Source organism: Rutidosis leptorrhynchoides, chromosome 9 (genome assembly GCF_046630445.1).
Source record: "Rutidosis leptorrhynchoides isolate AG116_Rl617_1_P2 chromosome 9, CSIRO_AGI_Rlap_v1, whole genome shotgun sequence".
Taxonomy (NCBI): Eukaryota; Viridiplantae; Streptophyta; class Magnoliopsida; order Asterales; family Asteraceae; genus Rutidosis; species Rutidosis leptorrhynchoides.
Window position 1 is genome coordinate 305,483,315 of NC_092341.1, and position 26,380 is coordinate 305,509,694.

Here is a 26,380-nt window from a genome sequence, read left to right on the forward strand (position 1 = left end):
AACATAAATAATAGCAAGTGGTATATATATAATAGATAAAGAAGAGAAAGTGGCTAGGTAGATTGAGATATTGATAGATACTAGTAATCAAATAAATTAGTAATATAATATAGTAATAATTAATAATTTAAACATGTGATAATATTAGCCGTCGCCATTCACGAACTGAATTTCGTATTCCACTGTTAATTTGTGGCGAATAAAAGTATTAAGAAAAATCTTAAATTTGTATATTAATTATCTTTATTTATTCTATTCATTATAGTATAAAATTCGGTCATTAACTATTAAATAAAAATTAAATTAATTATTCACTCTCAACCCCAAGTAAAATATAAAAAGTTTTAAAATTTAACAAATAGGTCTTAAATACATTTTTAATAATCCTATAGTTTATATAACTCATTTTCGGATCACCGTTTATCATATATTATATACACATATCTATATACACATAAATGTTCGTGAATCGTTGAGTATAGTCAAAGGGTAATTAAACATATGAACATAGTTCCAAAGTTTTCGAGACTTGACATTATAGATTTTGCTTATCGTGTCGAAAACATATAAAGATTAAAGTTTAAATTTTATCGGAAATTTCCGGGTCGTCACAGTACCTACCCGTTAAAGAAATTTCGTCCCGAAATTTGAGTGAGGTCGTCATGGCTAACTATAAAAATGTTTTCATGACGAATATGAGTTGGTGAATAGAGTTTGATCATCATTGAGTAATATAGATAAAATGATTTGATTACGCAAGGAGTATAAGTGAAGCTATTGCAAGAGTGTGAAATGAGTAAATGTATATTCGCTTTAACCGATGACGTAGTTATGATTGACTTCCGGAATTCAAGGGATTTAAAGAAAATCTTCGTAATAAGATTTGGTTCTTCGGCGATTAAGGAAATCAGGATCCTATTTGATTAAATGCGATAATCTGTTTCGATTGCTCTGTCGGATATTTCAATATAAATCCACCCTCTTCGTTTCTTTATTTTCCACAACTCTCACCTTCTATTCTTTCTTCTCAATTCATACTTTAAGACGTTTGTCAATATGCTTCATCCTATTCTGATCCTTGATATCCTCTTAACTTTCATATCTGTCATTCCTCTCTTTCATCTACCACCGGAGGATTTTATTTACTTCTACTACTATCTTGGGGTTATAGTGTTATTAATTTTCTCGTGCCTTTACGTGACAATACGTATTGATATGCACAGTTTGTAATTTATGTGTTGTTGTCGAGCTTTATATTTTCTTTTATATTCAAGGGTTCCATACTTTTGTCTCCTCTTCCCGACTTCCAGTCAAGCGAATAATGGTCCATAATTCGTATGGATTTTGAAATGAACATACTTAATGTTCTAAGAAGGAAATCCTAACGGCACGATTTTGATTTGTCAAATTACCAGATTATTCGGAAAAGATAGAACTATCAAGAATATATGTTCTTGATATGTTTAGAGATTGGGTAGAATGTAAGAGTCGTGTAAATGACACATGATGACGGTATGTTCTATGAATCATCACGTTCCATTAGAAACTCAGCATGAATTACTGTAATATAATCACGTTGATCAAGTGTCATTATATTATACTAACTCATGCATCAGTTCCCAACACTACTTCAAAAACATCCATAATTTAAATTCGAATTTTAAAGACATTTAGAAACTAAAGTAGTTTCCTTTATGATGTAATATAGATGGCACGAAGAGATAAATAATTTCGGACGAGAATATTTATGAAAATATGCTCAGAAATATCGAAGATATTTATGATGATATTTTGGAATTTCTAAGTTCGATGATTGATGAAGAAAGATTTTTTTTTTCGCAAGATTTTAACATGAGTACGGAGCTAGGTATTCGTTGAAGATTTCACCAGATCCAGAATTACCTGGTTTCTTTGAATATATGGTATGGCCTTTGTATTTGGCCTTGGTCTCCTTCCTGGTTTGCTCAATCTTTTTTTTTTTTCAGTACCAAATTTTCTATCGAGCGTTCCTAACACTCCATTCTTTATCATCAAACTCTTGACTGTTAATGTCATCAACAGTTTTTGCTGCTTTATCAGCTTTCTCAAAATTCGAAGAACTAATTCGTAGACTAGAGTGCTGTTCAGGATTTCAGAATAAGAGATCATAATTCTAAGAGATAAATGTTATATGTATACATATAACTATTGATGTAGAAATGCTGCGAAATTCAAAATACTGATTGCTAATTCTCGGTAACTGGTATATCAATTCTCATTACAAGATGCGGATGTGTATATGATAGGGTTTTAATGAACAATTATAATGGTTCTTCGGAGAGTCTTAAGCCAATGAGTAATGAAGTTGCTGGTAAGTTTACTACTACATGGTGGAATATAAATGGTTCTCCGGTAATGATGATGAAGGGGTAATCTTATCTATCAAGGTTATAATAAAGTTATTTCGTACGAAAAATTGAAGTTGACTTGTTGAAGCTGTCACAAAATTGGCTAATTTGGAAAGAAATTGAAAAGTTATTTTCGGTAATAATAACGCTAAAGGGATTAGCACAGCTACGCGTTGAACATTTACTCAAGTTCCGAGTGTTTTCAAGTGTATAACTATATGCATCAATCTTTTCTTCTGTAGATGAAGTGCGGTTGGTCCATTCTCTCGATTAAGGTGTTTTCAAGAATCATGAAAAGTTTGAACGCAAATTGGAATCGTCATGATACAAATGAGGTTTAAGATGAAATCAAGTGGCAAACTTGAAGAATTGTTTAATTTCATATGTTATAATCAATATTTTAATTCATTTTAATTGTCCACGGTTGGTAGTCCTCAGTTGATTAGTCCACAGTTAGCTAGGAACAGTTAGCTAGGAACAGTTAGCTAGGATTTTGTTAGCGTGGATTCTTAACAAAATTTCTCATAGTTAGTTTATTTGTTTCTAACAAATTTTATTCCGTCAAATGTTTTCTTCGTTATGCCACTTGTTGGACTCTAATAGGTCACAATCCAAATATGAAATTGAACTTGGATGAAAATAGTTGTTCTTTGGTGAACGGATACGTATATGTGTGAATTTGAGCAGTGTGGTTAATGACTGCTAAATCTGAATTGAAGAATGTACAGTGTAACTTATTAATGTGAAATTTAAATATTCCTCGGGTATTACCTACCCGTTAAAATATTTTCACCATTAACAGTTTGTACGAAAGAATTTTTAATCACAATCTTTATGAAAATATATATACATATATATTTTCTTCAGATGCCATCATATATTTAATGAGTCAATATAATATTAAACTCGTTTGGTTTTCGGTTTGAGCTAGAATAAGTAATCTCTAAAACTATTAGGATCCACATATTCTTCGTAGAATATTGATGAAGTTATGGATCAATACTTCATTGTTAATTGTTGTTGGTACTCCTTAGTATCCATGGTGCGTATGATGTTGATGTTCGTGGAACAGATTGTGAAATTGAGGCTTGGGATGCGGATGTTGTTGCTGGTGGTACTGTGGGTGCCGGTAATGTTGCTGAAGCTGGTACATTTTGCACCATACTTTTCCAAAGCTACTACTCGAGCACGAAGTTTGTTGACTTCTTCTATTAACTCTGGCTGGTTATCAGTGTGAGGTGGAGGTTGGATATCTTCTATAGTTCCGTTAATGGTAGCCTCAAGACGAAAAATTCTCGCAAAGAGGGTATAAACAGTGTTGCGAACAGGTTCGTCGGTAAGTGATTCAGGTCCTTTGCCAAAAGGTGAATTCGGTTGGTGGAAGGAATCACCTTCTTCGTGTCTCCGTTGATTGAGTCAACTACGAACTCATCAGATGAATTGGGGATGGCTGATTGATTGAGTCATTCTGGTGACGCTGCTTTCGGAGCTGGAGTGGGACTCCATATCGGAATCCGAGGGACTTGAATTAGTTGTGAGTTCCATTGCGTATGATTGAATAAAGGATTTTTCGATATGAAATGATTTTCGGATATAGGATGATATTCTAATTAAATAGAATACCTATACATAGTACAGAAGATCCCGTAGATTACGAAGGGAATTAAGAAAACATGTCAGATAAAGTCTATAGTAACAGATACGCTAAGACATGAATTAGCAGATTCGTTAAGATATGAATTTTTGTCTATACACTATTCATGCAATCAATGCAGTAAAATGTGTCTAGACTAAGAATGATAAGCAGGTAAGTTTTGACAAGAAGTGATAAACAAAACTTTTGACATGCAGACCAGGTTCAAGTCCAGACTCATTAATATAACCTAACAACTACTAGGTCGAAGTCCAGACTTCACTAATGCATCCTAACAACTAACTGTTAGACACACTAATGCAGATTCACTAATGCATCCTAACAACTACCTGTTAGGCACACTAATGCAGACCTGGTTCGCTAAGACCACCGCTCTGATACCACATGTCATACCCCGTCCAAAATCTTCCGAACTAATACAATAACATATGGTACCATCGCGATGAACGGACCTCTATATGCCTTGAACGACTCCATGTAATGTCTTTAAAATGAGTAAATGCACAGCGGAAGATTTCTTTCAAACCTGAGAATAAACATGCTTTCAAGTGTCAACCAAAAGGTTGGTGAGTTCATTAGTTTATAGTAATCATTTCATTTTCATGATTTTTAATAGACCACAAGATTTTAAATATTATAAAACGTGCAGAAGTCCCATTCCAACTGCACCAAAAAAAATATCTTTCATATGAAGAACACCTGATGAGAATTCAAAATATAATAGTAACCATCTGTACCGGTCTTTCAACCCACGACTGAATACATGTGCCTTCAAAATATAGAACCTCTGTGCCGGTCTTTACACCCCACGGCTGAACACATGTTTATAAAATATAGGACAACCGGTGCCAAAATGTCATACATAATAAACCATCCACCCGGCTCGGGAGCTTATACGCTCTAATAGAAACCGGGGGCTAATACGTGTCATAATAATCAACCCCAATCTCAGATAATTCTTTCATAGAATGAAGTTAAGGTACTTGTGTCTATTTCGTAACACAGTTATAAAAGTTGCGCATGTATTCTCAGCCCAAAAATGTAAAGGGTAAAAGGGAGCAAATGAAACTCACCATACTGTATTTTGTAGTAAAAATACATATAACATCAATGAACAAGTGTAAGGTTGACCTCGGATTCACGAACCTATATCATTTGTATATTTATTAATATGTATAGTTGTAATCGAACATGTATATTTATTAGTTATATCCTTTTTATATTAATAATATTTATATGTCTCATTTATTCATTTTGTTATATAAAAATATTAATTTTCGTTATGTTATATGTATTAAATATACATATCGTTTGTTTGTTAAAATATAGTAACTAATATAATATTAATAATGGTGAAAATGATAATAACTATAATACTTAATATTACTAATAAAGGTATTAAAGTTAATAATTTTATTAATGATAATATTGATGATAGTTTTTAATTATAAATTTCATAATGATAATATCAGTAGTAAAATGAATAATTTAGTAATAATAATTTTTAATATTAGTACATAATACTTAATAATAATAATTATAACAATCTTATTATTAATGGTATTCTTAATAATAATACTTTTGTTAATAACAATAAAAATTTCTAAATATTTCTAATACTAATATTAATGATAATAAAATTTACTTTGCATCATAATAGTGACAATAAATAAGCTTATCAATAATAATAATAATAATAATAATAATAATAATAATAATAATAATAATAATAATAATAATAATAATAATAATAATAATAGTAATAGTAATAATATAAATAAAAATAATAAGGATGCTACCTTAATGAAACAAGCTTTAGAAAAAAATAAACGCCCCGGCCCGGGCTCGAACCCTTGACCTCCCGCTCAACCATCAAACTGCTTAACCATTCCTCTCTATACACATTTCTGTTTTAATTACAACCCTATATATTATTTTAACTCGTTTATTGCTGGTTTTCTACTTCTTCTTTCTCATTATCATTATCTTACATACAACCGTACCATCTACATAGATCAATCTCTCGGCCCATCAATGTTCGACCCAACAGCTAAAATAGGTGCGGTGGCCCAATTGTTTAACAAGTCCATTTTTGAAAAGTTTTAAACAATCCGTCTAATAGCCTTTGTTTTCTTGTGATTGGGGTTTCGTTGGAGAAAAAATAATAACATATAACATTCTCCTTTACAGCTCAACTTATCACTATCATTAATATACCGCAATCAGTGGATCGAAGGAATATATAAAAAAATACATACAGCGCCGTGATTTGTTTATTCGAATAAGAAAGCAGATACAGAAAACCCGGCTTGTTTTTAATGGTTGTTTTCGAATGGAATTTCATATGGTAACAGAATATAAAGAAGCTGCAGACACAGGAAGTAATCTCATCAATGGTTGTTGGTTAGTTTTTGAATGTTGGTTCGATAAGAAGCAGAAGTAATTGTAGTGTTTATTCCATGGGTTTGAGTCTGTTGAATAGCGAATAACAATAGAAGTAGATAGTAGTTGTTGTAGGGATTTGGTGGTGGTGATTATTGTAGTATGGTGGTGATGGGTGTAGGGTTTTAGGTGGTGGTGGATGGTTTCAATAAAGTGTAGCATCGATAAATACACATGTAAACTGCAGTAGCAGCTTAGGCTGCTGCAGTATTCGATTCAAGAAAAAAAATAGAAAGTATGCGAAGGAGAGAGAGAAGAGATGGAATAGAGAGAGAGTAGGGTTTTGATGGTGACTAGAGTTGTCGAATAGAAACAATTAGGCTTAGTAGTAGCTGGGTCATGATCATGTTGACAGTTGAAACAAGATTAACTAGTTGGTGGTCTTGTTGGGTGATTTTCGAATAACATATAAACAAGGGGTGTTCATGGCGGTTTAACTCGATAAGAAAATAGAATTACGGCTATAACAGTTGTGGTAATGATGGCGGTTTTAAGTGGGTTACGAGGGTGGTTGTTTGTGGTGTTCGTTTCTGGTTTCCAAAACAGAAAGAAAAGAGAGATGATGAGGGTGATTCACGTAAGTAGTCTGCTTGATGGGGTTTCTCGATGGTGACGTGGTGAATTGTGGTGTCATGGTGTTAAGGTGGTAACGTTGGAAGTGGTTCAACGAAAGTGGTGGTGATATGCAGTTTAGACAAATGGGTTTTGTGAGGAAACATGTAACTAGTGAAGGTTGTTTGTGTTAGTGTTAATATCCATCCTAATCTATCTGCTATTAAATGCAAACAATGATGTGAAGACAAATAAAAGGTTGATTTGTGACCAACATTAAACAGTAACTGAATCCGTGAATCTCAGTTTGTATATGTTGTAGATGTACATATATATATATAATAATAAATAATAAATATAATAATAAGATATTATACTATCTCTCAAATGAGACGTGTAAAAGTATGTATATATATATCTCCCGGTAATTATTAGTAGGTAGAAAAAGATATGTTTAAAATTGAAAGTGGAAAGTAATCGAATTAAGAATAGTTTATGAAAATGTGTGGGTTTTAATTTTCATTTATGTGTTATATATATTAAGAAAGTAGTTGTTATTTGATTACGATAGCATACATCAAACTAATTGTCATAAAGTTGGTCCTTGCAATATATAAAGAAAGAAAGAAAGCAACCTAATGATTTAATAATTAAATAGAGTTAAAACGTGTGAAAGTAAGTAGCAGAAGAATCAAAATATATACATCCATTTCAATCAATTGGTCCCAATTGAAAAATAAGGTAAAGCAAATAGTTGTAGGGAAAAGGAAATGAAACACAAGTTGTTTATACTTAACATTATATGAAATGATTAGATTCCTCAAAACAAAACAACACGGACTTTGGCAATGAGGTTGATCGGTAACAGAACGACATAAATAATAGCAAGTGGTATATATATAATAGATAAAGAAGAGAAAGTGGCTAGGTAGATTGAGATATTGATAGATACTAGTAATCAAATAAATTAGTAATATAATATAGTAATAATTAATAATTTAAACGTGTGATAATATTAGCCGTCGCCATTCACGGACTGAATTTCGTATTCCACTGTTAATTGGTGGCGAATAAAAGTATTAAGAAAAATCTTAAATTTGTATATTAATTATCTTTATTTATTCTATTCATTATAGTATAAAATTCGGTCATTAACTATTAAATAAAAATTAAATTAATTATTCACTCTCAACCCCAAGTAAAATATAAAAAGTTTTAAAATTTAACAAATAGGTCTTAAATACATTTTTAATAATCCTATAGTTTATATAACTCATTTTCGGATCACCGTTTATCATATATTATATACACATATCTATATACACATAAATGTTCGTGAATCGTTGAGCATAGTCAAAGGGTAATTAAACATATGAACATAGTTCCAAAGTTTTCGAGACTTGACATTATAGATTTTGCTTATCGTGTCGAAAACATATAAAGATTAAAGTTTAAATTTTATCGGAAATTTTCGGGTCGTCACACTATACACATCTATAAATCTAGTAATAAACATAAACCCTAAATAAGTACCGATCTGGAGATATAGATACACATCTAACCGTAGCGACAAGATGCATAAAGAAACTCGGGTTAAGGAACCCGAATCGATTAACAAATTTTACTGATTGTCGAATTCAAATTCAAAGAAAAAAACAAGGTAGAAAAGACAATTGGAGAAATGTGACAATGATTTTGTAGATCTTAGTGTGATTAGACCAAAATATATTGAAGACAATTGAAATTGAAAATAATGAAATAGGGTAATAAGTATGAGATAAGTTATTTTTTATTTTATTTATTTATTTATCTATTATTATTATTATTATTATTATTATTATTATTTTTTGGGAAGTGAAAAACTTAATGAGTACAAACCAAAAAATTAAAGAATTAAATATAAAGAAAGAAAACTTTTTTATTTATATTAATAATTTAAATATTACATCACTAAATTAAAGATTACAACTTTTAAAAGCTCATGTTACTACATTTAAAGTATATCATGACATCATCATTTTAGCCTTTTATAAGAGAGAAATTATTTGGAAATGCATCCAACTTTTATCAAATTTCTATTTGTATGTATTCAACTTTCATATCTTCTATTATATGCATTCAACTATTTAAATTGTTCTAAGATATGTATTAAGTAACTTGTAAATCAGGTAGCAGGTTAATATGTATAAAGAATTACTAAATAGTCCTTATGATTTGCATTATTCTTTTATTCCGTCCCTAAACTTCAACTTAATAAAAAAATTCATTATCATCTCTACCAGATCTGCATCTCATCTTTATCATCAAATATTAGCTTCTGTACCAAAAACCCTTTTACGACATCATCTTCATTCTTCACTTTCGTAAACAAATATTAGATTTTTCTTATTTTGTAAATCAAACACCAAATTGAACTTAGATCCTTGTTTCCAATCATTAACCTAAGCTTTATCAATCATCAAAGTTTAATGCAATTCAGTCAACAAATTCACTTGAGCAATTCAATGACTTTCAGGTGCTAAAATTCGTAGTCAAGCAGAAATCAATACCCGAAAAATGAAGTCAATTTGAAAATTAAACATTTGACAAAAGCTTTCATTACCATAAATTATTACCAGAAATCAACCAATGAAGTCGATTTAAAAATTATCAAAGTTTCAGGTTTAAGACATAAACTTCAGATCTAAAATTGTTTGCTTATTTTGACCCGCTTAAAGGTTCATGAAGCTTGACGTTAATAAATATGATGTTTCATCACTTTTACTTTATTCAATCCAAGCTTGAATCGACCCATGAAGCAAATTTTGTTGATATATTGCAAAAAAAGAACACCAGATTCGATGATGAAATTGGTCGGTTGTTTCAGTACCAATCTTGTAGGTGTTTTGTGATTATATGGCACAGTGTATATGTTTTCACCATCAGCTTTTTCCGTAAGTTACTATAAGTGATTTTAACTACGAATTAAACAAACAAATTCCTTTAGGATAATTTGAATTATTAATTAGTATTGTAAATTAATAATAATAATAAAGATGAAGAATGAAGTTACGGATGGATTAAAAAAAAGGTTTGTTGTTCTAAAAATTAGTGTTTGTTGTTTTAAAAATTAGGGTTTGTTGGTAAAAAATTAGTGTTTGGATTTGTGATGATATAAGTGAATTATGATGATGATGAAATTTGGGTTTATAATTTTACGAAGATGAAGATGAAAGAAAAAAAATACATGTGAGGACTACTGATGTAATTTTGTTTAGAAAAAGTAAATGATGTAATATCCGACAAATATGAGGGACCAATAATGCAATTTTGAAATTGAGTTGACCTAGAAGTTATCTGTTATAACAGGTAAAATACATACAATAGAACAATTTAAATAGTTGAATGCATACAATAGGAGATTTAAAAGTTGGATGCATACAATAGAAATTTAGTGAAAGTTCAATACATTTTCAAACAATTTTCCTTTTATAAGATAGTATAGAAGATATAGATCATTGAGGAATATTCATTTGAGTCCATAAATTAAGTTGAGATTCAAGGGACCAATGAGAGCGCGACATGTGTCGCGAAAATCACATGTGATTGAAAAAAAATTCAAAAAAATTTTTTCGAAAAATTTTTTTTTAAAAAATTTTTAATTTTTTTTTTTTACAATCACATGTAATTTACCTGCACAATCACATGTGATTGAATTGTACAATCACATGTGATTGGATTTGCCATGTATAATCACATGTGATTGGGTTTACAATCACATGTGATTGACATGCATAATCACATATGATTTAAAAAAAAAATTTCGAAAAAAAATTCCAAAATTTTTCCAATCATACGTGATTTTCGCGCCACATGTCGCGTTCTCATTGGTCCCTTTGTTTTCAAGCAAATTTATGGATGCAAGTGATTACAACTCATAGTCATTCGGAGATGTCGTGTCTTTTGACAGCACATATTTGACTAACAAATATAATATGCCTTTTGCTCCTTTTGTTGGAGTGAATCACCATGGACAATCTATGTTATTTGGATGTGGTTTAGTTTCACTCGAGGATACGGAAACATATGTATGGTTATTTAAGTCATGGTTAGAATGCATGGATGGACATGCACCAAAAGCAATAATAACAGACCAGTGTCGAGTAATTCAAGGAGCTGTGGCACGTGTATTCCCCGATTCTCTTCATCGACTTTGCCTTTGGCATATTATGAAAAAGGTCCCGGAAAAATTGGGCAAGTTGAATCAATATAAAGCAATAAAGAAGACATTAAAATCTCTTGTATATGAGTCTATACAGTCTCAAGAGTTTGAGGATGGATGGTCCCAAATGATAAAAGAGTATGCCCTTGATAAGAATAATTGGTTATGCTCATTGTTTGATGATCGAAAGCGTTGGGTGCCATTGTATGTCAAGGTAATATTTTGGGCGGGGATGTCTACTATACAGAGAAGTGAAGGTATGAATGCTTTCTTTGACGATTACGTTAATTCTAAAACATCTTTGCGACAATTTGTTGAACAATATGACAATGCACTAAAAAGCAAGATAGAGAAAGAAACTAAGGCTGATTTCGACTCTCTCAATGCGTCATATAAATTGATGACTGGATTCCACTTTGAAAAACAATTTCAAGCATCCTACACTAACGCGATGTTTAAGTTAGTTCAAATTGAGCTACAGTGTATGCTGTTTTGCAATCACTCACTACTAAAAACACAAGGTACAATATCTACGTTTAATGTTACGAATATTCTTCGAGGAAAACGTGGAGAATTGAAAAGAAAAGTTGTATACACCGTGAGTTTTGATGAAGTTGGATGTGATATTCAATGTTCTTGTCATTCGTTTGAGTTTCGGGGAATTGTTTGTAAGCATATGATGAAGATCTTGATTGAGAAGGATGTTAAAGAAATTCCTTCATGCTATATTTTGTCTAGATGGAGAAAAGATTTAAAACATCGACACTACCATGTGATCAATTGTTACGAAGATTTGAAGAGTGGAGGGCAGGCTAAACAATTTGAACAATTGTGTTCTTCTTTTTATGAAGTTGCACATATTGCTAATTCGCAAGAAAAATATGATTATCTACTAAGATGTATAGCTTCGGAAAAAGAAAAGTTGTCCGATGATTCGAGTTGGGGTGTTAATACTAACACAAATACTATATCAAAAGATAATAATATTGTTTCGGAGCCGAAGAAACTCTTACTGCCGCCCGCACAAGTACGTAGTAAAGGGCGCCCACCAACAAAGAGGAATGAATCAAAAATAGAACAGATTACAAAAAAGAAGAGAAAGACAAATGTAAGACCATGTTCATTTGTTTTGTTATCTTTTATTTTTATATGGCTGATATACTTTATGACTTGCGCATCCATTGACTATGTTGTAGGTACACGAAGCAAATGGTATAAGTTCTGTCAATGACAATACACACAAGCGAGGCTGCGACTTTGATCTCAATCATTGATTATACATTCACTCTTGAAATGTCGATGGATTCTTTTTTTTTTCATGTTTTTTTTTTTAATTCTATTCGTTGTTTTCCTAGGTAAAATAAATGCCAACAAGAATCCATATTCGTTTATTGATTGGTATTTCGTAATTTCATTGTAGCTATTGTTTTTACTAATTTTTCCCCCCCTTTAATTGCATGTTTTGTATTGTAGCTATAATAATAATATAGTTGAAAAGTAGCTCAATTAGTCAACTAGAGAACTTATGGTGTACTGGCCAACACTATTATATCAACATCAACATAAATATATAATACGTACATCTTCTTTATATTTATATTTATATTTATATTTTTTTATTTTATTTTTGAAAAAGGAAAAAATATAATATGTACTTTTCACTGTTGATAATACGTACTTTTCAAGGTCTGTAGTTTGCATATGCCCTACACCTTTTGACTTTCAAAAATTATCACTGGTATGAATGAAGATTACGTCGGATGTAAAATTAATTAAATGATATACGGAGTAATTAATTCAAGGGTAGTTTAGGCATATAATTAAAATATGAATATTAAATAAAGAATAATTATAAGGAAATACACATGGCAACCTCCTATTTGGTAGGGGGATTTTGTAGGTTAAACGTGTAGGCCTAAAAGTCATTTTCCTAATAAGTGCGGAGTAATATATTGGCAAAACTAACGCTGACTTACATAGAAATGAAAACGCTTTACAAAAGAAAATGTTCTCAATCTTGATCGTGATTTTTTTTTTTTTTTGAAAGGCAAACTCACACACCCACCTAAATCTAACTCGAATATATACACCACGAAGGCAATAGTGTTTGGCCGTGTATCATTCGATGTTTTTATAAGGCTAAATATTGAAATATCATTCCCAACCAAACGTTGAGGATGAAGATTGAGAATGGTAGTTCGGTGATGTTTTAGGTGGATAATTGGAAAGGAGATGGTACGCTAAAATCGAACTTTGGTAGGTTATTTCATTTAACCATCAATAAAGAGGCATGTATTGCTGTTTTGTTCCAAAATGGGTCGTGGAGATGGGAATGGGTCTGCGAACTTGGCCCAAGAATTCAAGCGTCTCTGTTGCAACTTATTCGCATCTAAGTGAGCTGCACTGTCTGACGCGCAAGATGGATGGGAGTGGAAGATCGGAATTGACGATTTATTTCAGGTAATGTATGTCGTGTAATGTATGTTGTTCAAGTAGAGCGTAGTATCTTCTAAACAGATCGTGCGTATTTGTATCAATTGTGACACTACTGAATCAATATATATTAGTTCGCCTAAAAAAAGAATTATTATAAATTTTGTTGACTATTGATATCACATGGCCATTTACATAGACATTTGTTACGACTTGCGCATTTGCCATTAACAACAGGATGCTCTTGTCCAAGTGTCTGTTTGCAAAACTCATTGCATGGATCATCTTTACAAGCAAGTGATTTGAAAATCTTTTCGCACTGCCTACCCATATCAAACGTCGACTCTGTTGTTTCTGTAAATTTTAAACTCTGTCCTGTATATTTTAAATAGTAATTAATATTGATCGATACATGGGTGACCTCATGATCAGCAAAATAGCAATATTAGCAGTATTATTTTAGATAAAATATATTGGCAACTGATTATATATATATATATATATATATATATATATATATATATATATATATATATATATATATATATATATATATATATATAGTGGCAGGATCAAGAGGGAAGTAACCATTTGGGGGGAAGCAAAATTTTTTTTTTTTTTTTTTTTTTGAAAAAACTTTGTTCACGAACATTATAGATGAGATGAAAATATGAACATTTAGTAGAGACACTTCGTGATGAATGTTTTTATTTTGGCGGGAAAACGCTCGAAGAAGTAATATATAACAATTATCGTGTTTTTCGAGCGTATTTTGAGGTTTTAGCTATTGGGGTTTAGATATTAGAGTTTAGATATTAGGGTTTATAGGGTTTAGATATTAGGGTTTAGAAATTTAGGGTTTAGGGTTTAGATTTAGGGTTTAGATTGAGTTTTTAACACGAACGGTTTAGGATTTAGGGTTTAGGGTTTAGGGTTTGGTGTTTTGGGTTTATGGAATAAACCTAAAACACCAAACCCTAAACCCTAAACCCTAAACTCTAAATCGGGCTAAATTTTACTTCACAAAACATGAAAAAAAAACGTTCACATTTTTCACGAACAATATTATCTTGAATGTTATTTTTGTCGATCGTTTTTCCGCCAAAATAATAACATTCATCACGAAGTGTCTCTTCTAAATGTTCTTATTTTCATCCAATCTATAATGTTCGTGAACAAAGTTTTTTCAAAAAACGAAATTTTTTTTTTTGCTCCCCCCCGATTGGTTACTTCCCCATTGATCCTGCCCATATATATATATATATATATATATATATATATATATATATATATATATATATATATATATATATATATATATATATATATATAACAAAAATTGAAATGGAAAGTAAGCATCAATTCACGGGTGTTAGAGGAAGTCATGGAATCAAATCATTCTTCTTTAACAATTTTCCTGATTCTTGGAACATAACTGATTTGTGGCGGCTGTTTAAACAATATGGCTCAATCCGGGAAGTTTTTGTTCCACCGATTAGGAGACTAAAAAGTGGACAAAGATTTGGGTTTGCTAGATTCGAAGGAATACTAGACATCAATATGGAAAGCTTTGCAAGAAAGTTAAGCAATGCTATGGCTGATAATCAATGTCTAAAAGTTTTTGTGGCAAATGAAGACAAGATGGATCTGCCACCTCCACCACCGACAATGAATCAACCGAGTGCCAGATCCAACCTTAACTATACCAAAACCATCCCTCAATTCCAGAAAACCGATGGAAGAAGTTACAAAAACGTAGTAGACGCAAGAGAAATCATCAATGAAAAAAGGAAAGTTCCAAGAGAAAAAGATAAGGTCGTCTATGCCGATCTTGACGATTCTGGTTTGCTCATGCATGCAATTGTGGGGCAAGTCAAAAAGTTAGAGATCCTCGAAACCTTTGGTGAAATCTGTGCTGCAGAAGGCTTATTCAACTTCAATCTAAAATATTTAGGTGGATTCGACATTATGCTTGTATTTGAAAGAGAAGAATCAGTTGCTACCATTCTGGAAAACCATGATCATTTTCTCTATAAATGGTTAAGTAACATAAAAAGGTGGAACCAACATCACATAACAAATGGCAGGCTATCCTGGATAAGCATACTAGGCGTTCCGGTTTCGGTATGGAAAGAAAAAACTTTCACCTCCATCGCCGAGTGGTGGGGTAAAGTGGTTGCTACTAAGAACTGCTCCATTGCAGGCAATCAGTCACTTGTAGTGGGTAAGGTCCTAATTCAAACTAATGTTCCTAACCTGATAAGAGATGATCTAAAACTCGTTGTGGGCTCCAAGCAATACCATGTCTTTGTTACTGAATGTGATGTAATTGAAGTTGAGATGGAAGAAAAACCTATGGATGAAGATAAGGGGGATGAGGATAACGCATCAGAGAATGACAAAGATGATGATGAAGATGACGAACTTTCTGATGATAATCATTCTTTTGCTGAATCTTCTGTTAACTTCTACAACAACAATGATAATTTATCCGACGAGAATAATGAAAGAAACGACTCGGATGACTTCATTGAAGAAACCGTTTTCAAAACCAGCAAAAACAATTACTCCGGTGACCGGAAAAAGCAATCTGACCGGACCTTGAACTCAGGTGAAAAGTTGGAAAGTCACCTGGGAAATCGTAACCCTAACCCTTCACGCCTGGAGACCACACAATTCCCCAATCCAATAATTAATGAATCACCTTTCCCTAAACCATTGGTTACACCAAAAGAATATCCTCACAAAACACAAAAAATTATGTCAAGAAACCAACCTCGAGAATCTCATTCCCCAATTTGTAGCAGAAATCTTTTTCAAAATAATGACTCAATCGGAAATCTCCACACCTCTAACCTAAGCCCAACATCACCAAACCCCAATAATCCCAATAACAATCCAAGCCCAACACCACCAAAACCCAATAACCAAAACTTAAGCCATGCTAGACCATATACACACACGCCAGACAAACAAAGCCCAAGTTCACCTATACCCATCAATCCATGTAATAACCAAAGCCCATTTTTTTATGAACCCAATCCAAGTCCTAACCAAGAATCCACACCAAACCCAATACCAAATGACCCAATTTACACCAAACTCAATACAAACGTGCCCATACTGTTAAACTCAAACAACTCCGATGATCACCCCACTCCTATTTCCGACACTTATGAAAAATCCGATTCATCGCCCCCCAAAGTCCAATCTCAAAACACCCCCTCAACTCAATCGTCATCTTCTCATCATTCACCTTCTAATCCTATCTCCCATATTAATTCTGCTCCATCCTCCTCCAAAGATCGAACCCAAAACGATACCTCAATCCATTCTTCGCCTCCTACCCAATCTCATCCTGAATCAATCTCTCATAAAAAACCCATCTCAACCCCAATCATTCCAAATAGCAGTTTTGTCGATCCCAATCTTTCTCCAAATCCTACTCGAATCACTCACAACCCAAACACTGATTCAATCACACCATCAAACCGTAACTCTCGTATTCATTCAACTGTTCCAAACTCCAATTCAAAACAGTGCTCCGAAAAATCCACAAAATGGCATGGATCGTCAACTTTTCTTCAATTCAAACATAGAGCCAGAACTAATCCTAAAGCATCCCAACCCCAATCATCCAAACCTCCAATTCAACCCAAACCACCAACCAAACAATCCAAACCAAATCGTGTTTCCAACAAGAAGAAACCAAATAAATCCTCCACTTCAAGCCCATCTACTTCCTCAAAAATCAACTCAAAAAACTCCATTACCAGTAAGGAAATCAAAGAATACGGTGAGACCCTCGGTGTTCGATGGACGACCAAACAATAGTCTGTTTGGTTACCTATCATTTCGATCTTAATGTTTTTAATGATAGTTCTATCACTTAATATTCGTGGCATTGGTAAAGAAAATCGGATCAAATGGCTAAAAGATTTGTGTAGATCAGAAAATCCTTGGTTTCTAGCACTTCAAGAAACAAAGTGCGGTAGTTTAAAAGATGATCACATCGCGAGGTTCTGGGGTTCTTACAATTTCAATTACATTCAAAAAGATGCACAAGGGCAATCAGGAGGCATAATTTTAATTTGGGATCACTCGGTATTCAGAGCTACTGAAGCTTTAGAAGGCGAATTTTTCATAGCTGTGAAAGGTCATTGTCAAGGGATATCTTCAGAAGTAGCCATTGTAAATGTATACGGGCCACACTCAACCGCGAAAAAGGTCAGATTCTGGAACAGCTTACAATCCTTAATTAACCACGACAACATTCCATGGCTTTTATGTGGTGACTTCAATGAGGTAAGATCCCAATTCGATAGATTAAATTCTGATTTCAATTCCAATTGGGTGGCTAAATTCAATGAATTTATCAACAACACATGCTTAATTGATGTTCCTCTTGGTGGGAGTAAATTCACACGGGTTTGCGATAATGGAATTAAGTTCAGTAAAATTGACAGATTCTTGATTTCCGAGGAATTTAACGATATTTGGCCTGAAATTCATGCTACCGTTCTTGATAGAAAACAATCGGATCACGCCCCGATTATTCTAAAAAACGGTTTCTATGATTTTGGTCCCAAACCAATAAGAATCTTCAATGAATGGTTAAAAATCGAGGGTGTCGATCAGATCATTGAAAATATTTGGAACCAACATTACTCGGGTTCAAGAGCAGACTGTATTGTTAGAAACAAATTAAAGATGGTCAAACTTGAATTGAAACAAGCTAGTTCTGTCTACAACAACCTCGATACTGAAATCCAAAGCCACGCAAACGCTGCCAAGTTATGGGAACGAACTGCAGAATCGAGACAATTAAATGATGATGAAAGAACGTCCTGGCTAAATGAAAGAAAACAATGGTTCCTTAAAGAAAAAGTCCAATTAAACATGTTGAAGCAGAAATCTAGAGTGAAATGGGCGCTCGAGGGGGATGAAAACTCAAAATATTTTCATAATTTTGTCAAGAGAAGGGCCAATAAGAACTCAATTCGTGGTATTCAAATCGATGGCATTTGGTCAGACAACCCACAAAAAATAAAAGAGGAGGTTTACTATTACTTTTCGACTATTTTTAAAGATACTGATTCGGATGCTGGTTCCTTCTTATTCCAATGCCAATGTATAAATGACAACGACAACTCCCTGCTTGAAGATAGATTCACTGAAGAAGAAATTTGGCAAGCAATTCAAAGTTGTGGGAGCTCTAAAGCTCCGGGACCCGACGGATTTAATCTCAAATTTTACAAAAAGTTTTGGTGGCTAATGAAAGACGACATCATCAAAGTTTTCGATATGTTTTGGAACCGGATGGAAATCTCTAAGGGTTGTAACGCATCCTTTATTACTCTTATTCCAAAAAACGACAACCCTTTATGCCTTCGTGATTACCGTCCAATAAGCCTTATCGGAAGTATGTATAAGATAATCTCTAAAGTGCTTGCTAGACGACTTAAAAGTATCATCCATAAAGTAATCGGCGTCGAGCAAAGTGCTTTTATCGAGGGTCGGTATATCTTAGATGGAGTCCTTATTGCAAACGAAACGATTGACAATCTGAAAAAGGATAAGAAGAAAGGACTTATCTTCAAGGTTGATTTCGAAAAGGCCTTTGATCGGCTCAAGTGGCAATTTATTCTCGACACAATGAAGAGTCTCGGGTTTGGAAACAAATGGTTAAAGTGGATAGAGGCCTGCCTCACTTCGACAAGTATTTCCGTTCTCGTTAACGGGTCTCCAACCAGCGAATTTAAACCGGAAAAAGGGGTGAGACAAGGAGACCCGTTATCTCCGTTCCTTTTCATTATTGCAGCCGAGGGCCTAAACCTACTTGTTAAAAAAGCTGTTGAGACAGGATCTTACAAAGGCGTTTCGGTAGGTCGTGACAAAATTGTCGTATCGCATTTACAGTATGCCGATGATATGATCTTCTTCGGGGAATGGAGTGACATAAATACCACAAACCTGATGAAACTTCTCCTATGCTTCGAAAAACTTTCAGGTTTAAAAATCAATATCCAGAAAAGCAGTCTTTTCGGTATAGGAGTAAGTGAAAGTGAAGTCTTAAGAATGTCGGGTAAGATGAATTGTTTGGCAGGAAAACTTCCATTAAAATATCTTGGTCTTCCATTGGGAATGAAAATGAACAAGTTGAATGCGTGGGATTCGGTCATTTCGAAATTCAAAAAACGTTTAGCCGATTGGAAAGCTAAAACTATTTCGTTTGGTGGTAGATTAACACTCGTGAAATCGGTGCTTAGCAGTTTACCCTTATATTATTTCTCCTTATTCAGAGCTCCAGCAAGTGTTGTCAAGCTTCTAGAATCCTTGAGGTACAATTTCTTTTGGGGCGGGACGGGTGAATCTAAAAAACTTTCTTGGGTCAAATGGGAAAAAGTGCTACTTCCTTACAAAATGGGCGGGTTAAACATTGGGTCCCTTTATGCAAAAAACCTTGCACTTTTAGCCAAATGGTGGTGGCGTTTCAAAACCGACCAAAATAGTTTATGGGCGAAAGTCATTACTAGTATTTACGGGTCGGGGGGCGGTTTAGATTGTGCTAACCATGACAGGACTTATTCGGGAGCAACAACTTGGAGAAACATTATTAAAGTTGGTGCTGCTATAGATGCTCAAGGAATTGAATTCTCATCATCCTTCTTCAAAAGCATTGGAAGTGGAAACGACACCTTGTTTTGGGAAGAAATGTGGGTAGGCAACAGCAAGCTAAAAGACTCATTTGGCAGGCTATATGCTCTCGAAACAGACAAGCAGGCTACCGTCCAAGATAGAATTAACGGGTCATCGGGGTCAAATGTCTTCAATTGGAAATGGGCCAGGCCGATCAGAGGTCGAGCCCATAATGATTTAGATCTGCTCGTGGGTTTAATCGAAAGCATAACTTTTGTCTATGGGGAAGTTGATAAGTGGAAATGGCGTTTAGATCAAGATGGAGTCTACAAATCGAAAACAATGGCTCTATTAATCGATGATAAAAGGCTGGGCACACATTCTTCATCCGAAACACTATTAAATAAAGCAGTACCACAAAAAATCGGTATTTTCGTTTGGAGAGCAAAACAAAAAAGGATCCCGGTCAGAGTCGAACTCGACAAACGAGGGATAGATTTAGACTCTATTTTATGTCCGTTATGCTCCAACAATACAGAAACAGTGGATCATACTTTATTGGAGTGTACCAAGGTTAAAGAGTTATGGTTGCTATTTTTCAAATGGTGGAACTCTTCAAATGCAAATTTGTCTTCTCTTGAGCAGATTTTCGATTACACTTCTGCCCATCCTGGGATCACAAAAGTTGGCAAACAAATATGGCAGAGTGCTAAATGGGCTTGTAGCTATTTCATATGGAGGGCCCGAAACGAGGTGGTTTTCAAGAACAAAGTGTGGAACGGGGATTCGATTCTAACCAATATTCAAACGGCCAGCTTCGCTTGGATCTCGAAACGCTTAAAGAAATCCAACTTGGATTGGTCACAATGGCTAATTAACCCGAGCTCCTTCATCTCCTCCAACCACAATAGATCGGGAGTCGGCTAATCTTCCTTGTTACATTTTCTAATTTCTAATTTCTTTTGCTTTTCTGATTTCAAATTGTAATTTTGTATATAGCCATAATTCGTGGCAGTTTGTATCCCTTTGTACTCTTTTCTTTCCTGGTTATAATATCTTTTTGCTTTTCAAAAAAAAAAAAAAAAAAAAAAATCGAGAAAAATAAGAGGAACGCAATGCTAATGAAAGCCTTTGACATTCTTTTTGGTAAGTTATTGATTAAGTGCATTGAGCATTGACATATTTATACACGGGAAATGAGATAAAGTTACATGAACAAATTTATTAATGAACAAATTTATTAATGAATAACGTTATTAATGATTAAAATAGGCATTACATGACATAATTATAGAACTCGTTGGAGTAAATAGTAATTTGACATTGAGCTATATGACAAATCTCGCACTGTCCATACGTTATCCAAAATATTAAGGATAAATTATATTGATTTCTTTACTTTATATGAAATTATATCGATAGTCACTAGTTGAAAGATCCGTAGAACCACGGGTTTGTTGAAAAAACAGTTGAAGAATATGTCAGTATAAAAATGTTATTAAACCAACACGTGAATATCATATAAGTGTAGTTTATCTATAATATAATAAGTTTGTAACTGAAAAATAAGCGGGTATCTGAAATATTTAATCATTTAGTGCAAAAATATCAAGTATGCATATTAACAATCAGTATACGAAAAGTATAGCATAAACTTAGCTCATATCCGATTATGTTGGTCATTAAACAATATCTATCGAACAAAAAGTTATGATAAATAAAACAATTCGATGTATTGCTAAAATATGAGTATTGTTATAATTCAGTAGGCTTCTAACTACCTTTAGTGGTTTGATTCTTGATTAAGAATACTAATAATGAAGTGTAAGAACAAAGATGATAATGAAGAGAAAGAAAGAAACACTTTGTAATGTAACATCCCGTTTTCCCGTACGTATCGAAAGGTACTTACTTAATCTCTTGTACGTTTATAACTCGTTAGCTTATGCGTAAATGTATGAATATATGTGCATGTATATATATACATATATGTGCACTTGATAATGTGTGCATGTATAAGTTTAATCATGGGTTTGGTTAGCGTTAAGTCTTGTGAGACTATTGTTGAAGGCTAGGTGAATATAGGAAGCGGGTTTGGAACGTATAAATTAAATAAAGTCGAAAATTGTTTAAGTTGGTCAAGCTGTTCAGATACAGCATTGGGCCGCGCCGCGACCCAGTTATAAAGCAATTCTGGATCAGAAGTCATGTTAAAAAGGGTCATTTTTCCTTTGATAGGTCCCGCGGCAAATTGGCCGCGCCGCGGCATCTCTGTAATTCTGATTCCGGTTTTAGCTCAAATTAAATGACTTTAAGGGACAATATGGTAATTTGACATGTAAATCTGATGGGAGCATTAAATCTCCACCACTTATTTCATTTATTTCATTTTCATTTCCATTTTCTTTCCTATTTCTCTCCCAAAACACAAAACCCACCTAGTTTGATCTTGAGATTTGAAGTTGGAGATTTGTGAATCAAACCTAGGAGCGAGATTTAAAGTTGTTCTCCTTGTTACTAGCTACGAGAAGATAGTCTTGGTAAGTTCTAACTCTAAGTTTTGAGTTTTAATTGATTAATGACTAGGGTTTTGGGTACTAGAGATTTATATGACCCATTTGAGGGTAAAATGGGCGAGTTTGGGCTATGTTGTTGTAATGAAACCCTAATAGCCACAATCTAGGGTTTTGGCCTTGTGATTTGAGGTTGTAAGTGTCAATTGGTGTTGTTAGTCACTAATGCACTTTAAGATTTATGAAAATGGTGTTAATGGGTAAGTTTGACTTGATTGTGAGTTTAAGTGTTATAAAATGGGTCAAAATGTACTAGTTGACCTAATTAGTTGAAATGGGTATGGATTACCTTAAGTTTTGTGTTAATTGAAGCTAATAGACTTTAACTCACTAGTCTTAGTGATTAAAGTCGAGTCTTGGCCATTTATGGGCAGTTGTGAGTAGTTGAGTCATTCAATGCAAATTGGGTCATTAAATGCTCAAGTGGGGAGTATTGTGGTTAATCCCACTAGTTGTGAAATTGAATGTGCACGTAATGATTTAGGTACATTGCGTTGAAGCTCGGAAGTGCTAAATCATCACCCTTGTGATAAGGTGAGTGGAATAATTATATGTGTATGTATATAATTTATTTACTTGTGGGGTATGGGTTTTAAGTTCGTTGTTGACGATACCATACACTAGAGTATATTGTGTTGTGATGAGGGTTTAAAGTTCGTTGTTGACGATACCTCACGTATGGAATTAAAGTTCGATGTTGACGATGCCATACGACTATTGTAGTGAGTTGATGAGGGTTTAAAGTTCGATGTTGACGATACCTCATATGTGGGTTTAAAGTTCGGTGTTGACGATACCACATTAATGTAGGCAAATGGGGTTTAAGTTCGATGTTGACGATACCATTCATTGGGCTAGCCTTGGGACTTTGAGTACTTTGGATGTTGTGAACATCACCGTTATACTTGTGTTTTAGCATATTGTATTGTTGTGTTATATGCTATTATTATACTAGCCTTGCAATCGTGGTACTTAGCGTTATACATGTGAAAGGTATGCTAATTATGTAACTAGTATGTATGCGAATTTGGTGAGTGTTTGCAAGTAAGTAGGTTATATATGTGTATGTATAATTGTTGCACTCACTAAGCCTTGTTTACCCTCTAGTTGTTTACCATTTTATAGGTTTCGGCTTAGACAAGGGTAAGGGCATACGGTTGGATTAGTTGTCTCCCGTTTATGCTGACAGGGGGGTGCTTTTGGTGTTAGCTTTTGGAAGTTGGCCTAACGTTTTGGGTAGTTTAGCCCCAAACCATGCTCGGGTGTCGTTTGGATTATAAACTATCGTTGTAGTGGGTCCAACTTGTATTGAACTTAATTAATGGCCTTCGTGCCTTTTATAAACATTTAAATTGTTGAGCGTTTAAATGGAACTCGTGGAAATGGTTTACATATTTAATTGGCGAGTAAATGTGTATTGTAAAAAAAAAAATTATCGTATAGGATACGGGTTGGATTGTTTCAAGTGGTATCAGAGCATGGTCCAAGGGATTTAGGCGACTTGAGATAGGTGCCTAGACTTGGACTTTATTGTGTGAGCGCTTTATGCGGGACTTGTAGGACTTTGGGTCCAATCGGGATGTGTTAGTGCTTTAGTTTACGTGAACTAACTTTGTACTAATTGTTTTTGTATTGTGTTTAGCAATCATCAAGTGAGACGGACGTTGTACTAGCGAGTTAATGCGACGTGCTCGCGTAACAATGATTAGCTACCGCTGTTACGGGTGCAAATCGTGTCGAACGAGTAATGTACGACGATTGTCGAGTAGGATGGAGTAGTGTGGTGTACATGTATATACTTACGTGTTATGGCTTTTCGTTACATGGTTTAACCTATTCCGTTTTATAGAATGAAGACGAGAAATGGTCCCGATCATGATAACGGAAGTACGAGTGAGGATATTGAACTCACGGCCAAAGTTGAGGCCATCTTTAAAAGGCTAAAGAAGGATTTTCTTGACGATGTCCGAAAGGTCTTCCAAGAGTCGGACAATGGACAAGTGACCGAATTGATCAACGATCGAATGAAAGCAGCGATAGAGGAGACTTTAGAGGCTAGAAACATTTATCCTCGAGGCGAAGGGGGTGAAGGTAATGGTGGGGGTGGAAGGCGGGACTTCCACTACAAAAATTTCAAGGATACTCAACCTCCGATGTTTAATGGGGTGAGGGATCCATTGAAAAGCACTTGTTGGATTTCCGATATCGAGGGAGCTTTCCGTACCGCGGAATGTCCTCCCGAAAAGAAGACGAGATATGGGTCTAGCATGCTACGTGAGGAAGGCAAGTTGTGGTGGGACGATAAAATCAATTTATACGGTGAAGAGCAATGCATGAGCTTGACATGGGAGGAGTTTAAGAAGGAATTCTTCCAAGAATACCGAACTTCTTCCGACCTTGATAGAATTCGGGATGAGTTGCATCATTTGCAACAAGGGTCAATGGACTTGGTTACTCTCAAGTCTACCTTTTTGGCAAAAACTCGCTTTTGCCCGGAATATATTGGTGACGATCACTGAAATGTCCCGTTCTTATTGATTAAAAACGTTCCATATTAATTGATTTCGTTGCGAGGTTTTGACCTCTATATGAGACGTTTTTCAAAGACTGCATTCATTTTTAAAACAAACCATAACCTTTATTTCATAAATAAAGGTTTAAAAAGCTTTACGTAGATTATCAAATAATGATAATCTAAAATATCCTATTTACACACGACCATTACATAATGGTTTACAATACAAATATGTTACAACAAAATAAGTTTCTTGAATGCAGTTTTACACAATATCATACAATCATGGACTCCAAATCTCGTCCTTATTTAAGTATGTGACAGCGGAAGCTCTTAATAATCACCTGAGAATAAACATGCTTAAAACGTCAACAAAAATGTTGGTGAGTTATAGGTTTAACCTATATATATCAAATCATAATAATAGACCACAAGATTTCATATTTCAATACACATCCCATACATAGAGATAAAAATCATTCATATGGTGAACACCTGGTAACCGACAATAACAAGATGCATATATAAGAATATCCCCATCATTCCGGGACACCCTTCGGATATGATATAAATTTCGAAGTACTAAAGCATCCGGTACTTTGGATGGGGTTTGTTAGGCCCAATAGATCTATCTTTAGGATTCGCGTCAATTAGGGTGTCTGTTCCCTAATTCTTAGATTACCAGACTTAATAAAAAGGGGCATATTCGATTTCGATAATTCAACCATAGAATGTAGTTTCACGTACTTGTGTCTATTTTGTAAATCATTTATAAAACCTGCATGTATTCTCATCCCAAAAATATTAGATTTTAAAAGTGGGACTATAACTCACTTTCACAGATTTTTACTTCGTCGGGAAGTAAGACTTGGCCACTGTTGATTCACGAACCTATAACAATATATACATATATATTAAAGTATGTTCAAAATATATTTACAACACTTTTAATATATTTTGATGTTTTAAGTTTATTAAGTCAGC

The 26,380-nt window shown here is 33.9% G+C and overlaps 1 protein-coding gene across 1 annotated transcript; it reads left to right on the top strand.

Annotated features, from left to right (window-relative positions):
* Positions 1 to 11,009: 11,009 nt before the first annotated feature.
* Positions 11,010 to 12,510, top strand: LOC139868942 (protein FAR-RED ELONGATED HYPOCOTYL 3-like). The gene is made up of 2 exons (XM_071857275.1): positions 11,010 to 12,344; positions 12,433 to 12,510. Exons 1-2 carry the CDS (start codon positions 11,010 to 11,012, stop codon positions 12,508 to 12,510), a joined length of 1,413 nt encoding a protein of 470 aa, XP_071713376.1.
* The last annotated feature ends 13,870 nt before the right edge of the window (positions 12,511 to 26,380 follow it).